A 4,939-nucleotide genomic window follows, 5' to 3' on the forward strand; every position below is an offset into this window, starting at 1 on the left:
TGTGATGGTATGTATTTCTGTGTGTGTGTGTGTGTGTGTGTGTGTGTGTGTGTGTGTGTGTGTGTGTGTGCTTTAGGAAGCGAGCTCCGTACATCGCCTACCTGACGCGGTGTCGCCAGGGCCTGCAGACGTCTCAGGCTCACCTGGAGCGGCTGCTGCAGCGCGTGCTGCGGGACAAGGAGGTGGCCAACCGCTACTTCACCACCGTCTGCGTACGCCTGCTGCTCGAGCACATGGAGGCCAAGATGCTCGACTTCATCAGCGGTGTGTGTGTGTGTAGACTGAGTTCGTCATTTGTGTGTGTGTGTGTGTGTGTAGACTTTCATCATCTGTGTCTGTGTGTGTGTGTGTGTGTGTGTGTGTGTGTGTGTAGACTGAGTTTGTCATCTGTGTCTATGTGGGTGGGTGGGCGTGAAGGCTAAGTTCATCATCTGTCTCTTTGTATGAGTGAGTTTGTGTGTAGGTGTGTGTGTGGGTGTAAAGGCCAACTTAATCAAATGGGTGTGTTTTTATGTGTGCACTGATTAAGGCATCATGATAAACAAATATTTCTAATATTGTCCATATCAAGGAATCAGTATTTGTCTTTTTTTGTGCATTTTTAAAAGGAATTATTTCTATATAATGTTCAGGTGTTATTTGCAATATTTTTTGAATATATAAAATACCATGAATGTGCAGAAAAGAAATGTTTAATTGTTAATGTGCAAATGGTGGAAGTAATACCATAAATCAGTCTGTCACAAGTATGTATGAGTGAATGTTGACTTCATCAAACGGTGCGTGTGTGTGTTTGGGGTGTGCGTGTGTGCGTGTCCTTCACCACCGGAGTTGACCTGACCTGTGTGTGTGTGTGTGTGTGTGTGTGTGTGTGTGTGTGCGCGTGTGTGTGTGTGCGCAGCATTCGTGGCCTGCACGGCGTCGGACGATAAGACGGCGGCGGTGGAGGACTTCCTGCGGTACCTGTACGGCGCCATGGCCCACGATGCCATCTGGCAGTACGCCAGCGAGGACCAGCTCCAGGACGCCCAGATGGCCATCGAGCGCAGCGTCATGAACCGCATCTTCAAACTGGCCTTCTACCCCAACCAGGACGGGGACATACTCAGAGACCAGTAAGGGACACACACAGACACACACAGACACACACAGACACACACACAGACACACACAGACACACACACACACAGACACACACACACACAGACACACACACAGACACACACACAGACACACACACAGACACACACACACACAGACACACACACAGACACACACACACACAGACACACACACACAGACACACACACACAGACACACACACAGACACACACAGACAGTATAATCCCCCAACCAGGATGGGGATATAGTCAGACCAGTGAGAAACACACACACACACACACTCTCACACTCTCTCACACACACACACAGATTATGTTAACATGTCACAAAGATGGTGTTGACTGAAGCTCCTCTTTCTTTTCCAGGCTTCTTCAGGAACACATCCAGCGCCTGACCAAAGTCGTCACAGCCAATCACAAGGCCCTGCAGGTCCCAGAGGTAACTAGGCAACAGCCTCTTGTGTGGGTGACATGACCTAAACTCTCTGTGAATGGCAGACAGTGACATTGTGGAATGTGACCCAATGCTTCTATTGTTCCGTCAGAGGGATGCTACACCATGTGACTATGACTAGCTTGCTGACAAGTCATGTGATTCTGTAGGTCTGCTTAAGCGAGGTACTGTAGGTGTACCTGAAGGTGGCGCTATAGCTAGCTAACACTAACGTGACACTGTCAGATACTTTACTTAAAGGGGGGTGCTAGACTGCTGTAGATGAGATTGTGATTATGCCTAGCTGCCAGTGACCATTACGTGACGCGCACTTCTGCAGGTGTACCTGAAGGTGGCGCTATAGCTAACTAACACTAACGTGACACTGTCAGATACTTTACTTAAAGGGGGGTGCTAGAATGCTGTAGATGAGATTGTGATTATGCCTAGCTGCCAGTGACCATTACGTGACGCGCACTTCTGCAGGTGTACCTGAAGGTGGCGCTATAGCTAACTAACACTAACGTGACACTGTCAGATACTTTACTTAAAGGGGGGTGCTAGAATGCTGTAGATGAGATTGTGATTATGCCTAGCTGCCAGTGACCTTACGTGACGCGCACTTCTGCAGGTGTACCTGAAGGTGGCGCTATAGCTAACTAACACTAACGTGCACTTCTGCAGGTGTACCTGAGGGAGGCGCCGTGGCCCTCTGCGCAGGCGGAGATCCGCACCATAAACGCGTACAAGACGCCGCGGGACAAGGTGCAGTGCATCCTGCGCATGTGCTCCACCATCATGAACCTGCTCAGCCTCGCCAGCGACGACTCCGTGCCCGGCGCCGACGACTTCGTGCCCGTGCTCGTCTTCGTTCTCATCAGGGTGAGGGGTGGACACAGACACACACGGACACACACACACACGGACACAGACACACACGGACACACACACACACACACACACTCACACCAACAGACACAAACACACGGACAGACACAGACACACACACACACACACACACAGACAGACAGACAGACAGACAGAGACACACAGACACACAGAACTCAGTACCCTGTGTCCGGAAATACTGCCCTAGCTACTCCAGCATCTGCCCAGTTACCACATGTATTGTGTTTCTAGCAGCGAGCAAGTCTGTTTTTCTGTTTGTCTATCCATCTCTGTCTTTCTTTCTTTCTTTCTTTCTTTCTTTCTTTATCTTTCTCTCTCCTCTCCCTCTTTCTGCCCTCAGGGTATTTTAGCTCTTTGCCTCATCTTGCTTCCTGTTCCTCCGACAGAAATGTTAATAATGAATGTAAAGTAGCATTAAGAGCTGTTTTGGGTTAAGTCACATATGGACACACACACACGCACACACACACGCACACACACAGACACACACACGCACACACAGACACACACACACACACACAGACACACACACGCACACACACGCACACACACACACACACACACACACACACACACACACACACACACACACACACACACAGACACAGACAGTAGCAGAGAGCACATGCTCATTGTTGAGTGTGTGCATAATGCATGAGCCCGGCTCTGTGAGTGTGAAGAGCTGAGAGCTTTGCCTGTTCTGGCCCTGAGCTGCAAGGGCACGTGTACTTTGAGCCTGATACCCTGGCTGTGGGTGGGCTAGGACTACTCACCCGTATGGGTGTTATGGGGTGTGTGTGTGTGTGTGTGTGTGTGGTTGGGTGTATTCACATATATCTTTTGGCAGCACATGTTGTGATATGCACTGTGTGTGTGTGTATTTAGAGCATGGTGTGTGTGTGTGTGTGTGTGTGTGTGTGTGTGTGTGTGTAAATCTCAGATGCTAATGCCCCCCCCCCCCTCTCCCCCCCAGGCGAACCCTCCCTGCCTGCTGTCCACCATCCAGTACATCAATAATTTCTACTCCAGTCGGCTGAGTGGGGAGGAGTGCTACTGGTGGATGCAGTTCACAGCTGCCGTGGAATTCATCAAGACCATCGACGACCGCAAGTGAGCCAGAGCAGGAGCAGAGAGGAGCAGAGGAGGAGGCCACCTGCACGGGGGCCACACCGCAGAGAGGAGACCGCCCAGCCCAGCCCGGCCAACTGCTCTCTCTGTCACATGCGTGCTCTCTCTCTCTCTCTCTCTCGTGCCCTCTCTCACGCTCTTTCTGTTGCACTTTCTCTTTCCCTCTTGTTCTTTCTCTCTCTCTCTCTCTTTCCCTCCCTCTCTCTTTCTCTTTCCTCTCATCTCATCTCTCTCTGTTCTTACTGTATAGCTGTACATAGTTAAAGATATTTACACTTTGAAAAGGAAAAAAAAGAACAGGTGTACTTATCTGGGGTGAGAGGACAGGTTTTACTATAAAGAACAACAGATGAACAAAGCAAAACAAAGAAGAAGCAAAAAAAAGCCAGTGGGAAATGGCTCATGAACTCTGAACTTTAGCTAATTTGCATATTCCTTCTAAAAACGCTCTGTAGTCACGGTGAGGTGAAGGCACTTCATCAGATGAAATTTTATATCTAGAGGAGTTATTAATTAATGAAAGAAAAAAAAAGGTTAAATTTTTTTTTTGTGAAAGATTCAAACAAAAAGGGACCAGGCTTGCGTGGGGAGACCTCTAGATGGAGACGTGGACGGGTGGTGTGGAATCTTCCTCCGTAAGAACCCAGCCATGTCAATCCCAGAACCCCAACCCATCAGAACCCCAACCCTTCAGAACCAGGCCAGCAGACCCCCCCCCCCCCCCCCTCCCATCACCTGTCCAGCCCCAGTGCCTCTCTAAGGCCCCCCCCCGCCCCCCCAGCTCTGACTATCCTCTGGCACTAATCAGGCAGCTCTGTAGATGAATGTACTGCTGGTGTTCCCCTCATTCAGAGCATCCCCGACCGCAAGTGTCCCCCCCCCCCCCCCCGTGTCTCACTCGCTGACCACACGGACAGCAGGACCCCAGTGTGTGTGTCGCTCGCTGACCACACGGACAGCAGGGCCCCTGTGTGTGTGTGTGTGTGTGTGTGTGTGTGTGTGTGTGTGTGTGAACTTAAGCTGATGTGTTTATTACGGCCCAGCTGTACTTAATCATTCTCTCTGTTTGTTTCCTCCTCTGTCAAAACCTAAGTGGCGTGGCCAACGCAGATGCAGCATGCAGGGTTGAGAGTGTCTCTCTCACACACACACACACACACACACACACACACATATACACACACACACACATATACAAGGACTCTAAATGACAGTTTTGGTTATGTTTCAGACGTGACGAACAGAGACGTCGGGTTATTAGTTGGTAGTCTTTTGGTTTTGGTTTTGCCCTCTTCTCCATGTTGATATTAGGATCCAGTGCCTTGTAGAATGGACTATTCCATTGAAG

At 49.8% G+C, this 4,939-nt stretch overlaps 1 protein-coding gene across 6 annotated transcripts in view; it reads left to right on the forward strand.

Moving 5' to 3' along the window:
* gapvd1 (GTPase activating protein and VPS9 domains 1) overlaps nt 1-4,298 on the forward strand; it is a 45,525-nt gene extending 41,227 nt beyond the window's left edge. For all 6 annotated transcript variants that reach the window (XM_042708310.1, XM_042708313.1, XM_042708311.1 and 3 more), the window contains 5 exons: nt 77-264; nt 902-1,115; nt 1,488-1,560; nt 2,239-2,436; nt 3,437-4,298. In XM_042708310.1, coding sequence (XP_042564244.1) covers nt 77-264; nt 902-1,115; nt 1,488-1,560; nt 2,239-2,436; nt 3,437-3,577 — 814 coding nt within the window. In that variant the 3' untranslated portion in view covers nt 3,578-4,298. The remainder of the gene's footprint in view (nt 1-76; nt 265-901; nt 1,116-1,487; nt 1,561-2,238; nt 2,437-3,436) is intronic.
* Nucleotides 4,299-4,939: the final 641 nt, after the last annotated feature.

Source organism: Clupea harengus, chromosome 7, assembly GCF_900700415.2.
Source record: "Clupea harengus chromosome 7, Ch_v2.0.2, whole genome shotgun sequence".
NCBI classification, from domain to species: domain Eukaryota; kingdom Metazoa; phylum Chordata; class Actinopteri; order Clupeiformes; family Clupeidae; genus Clupea; species Clupea harengus.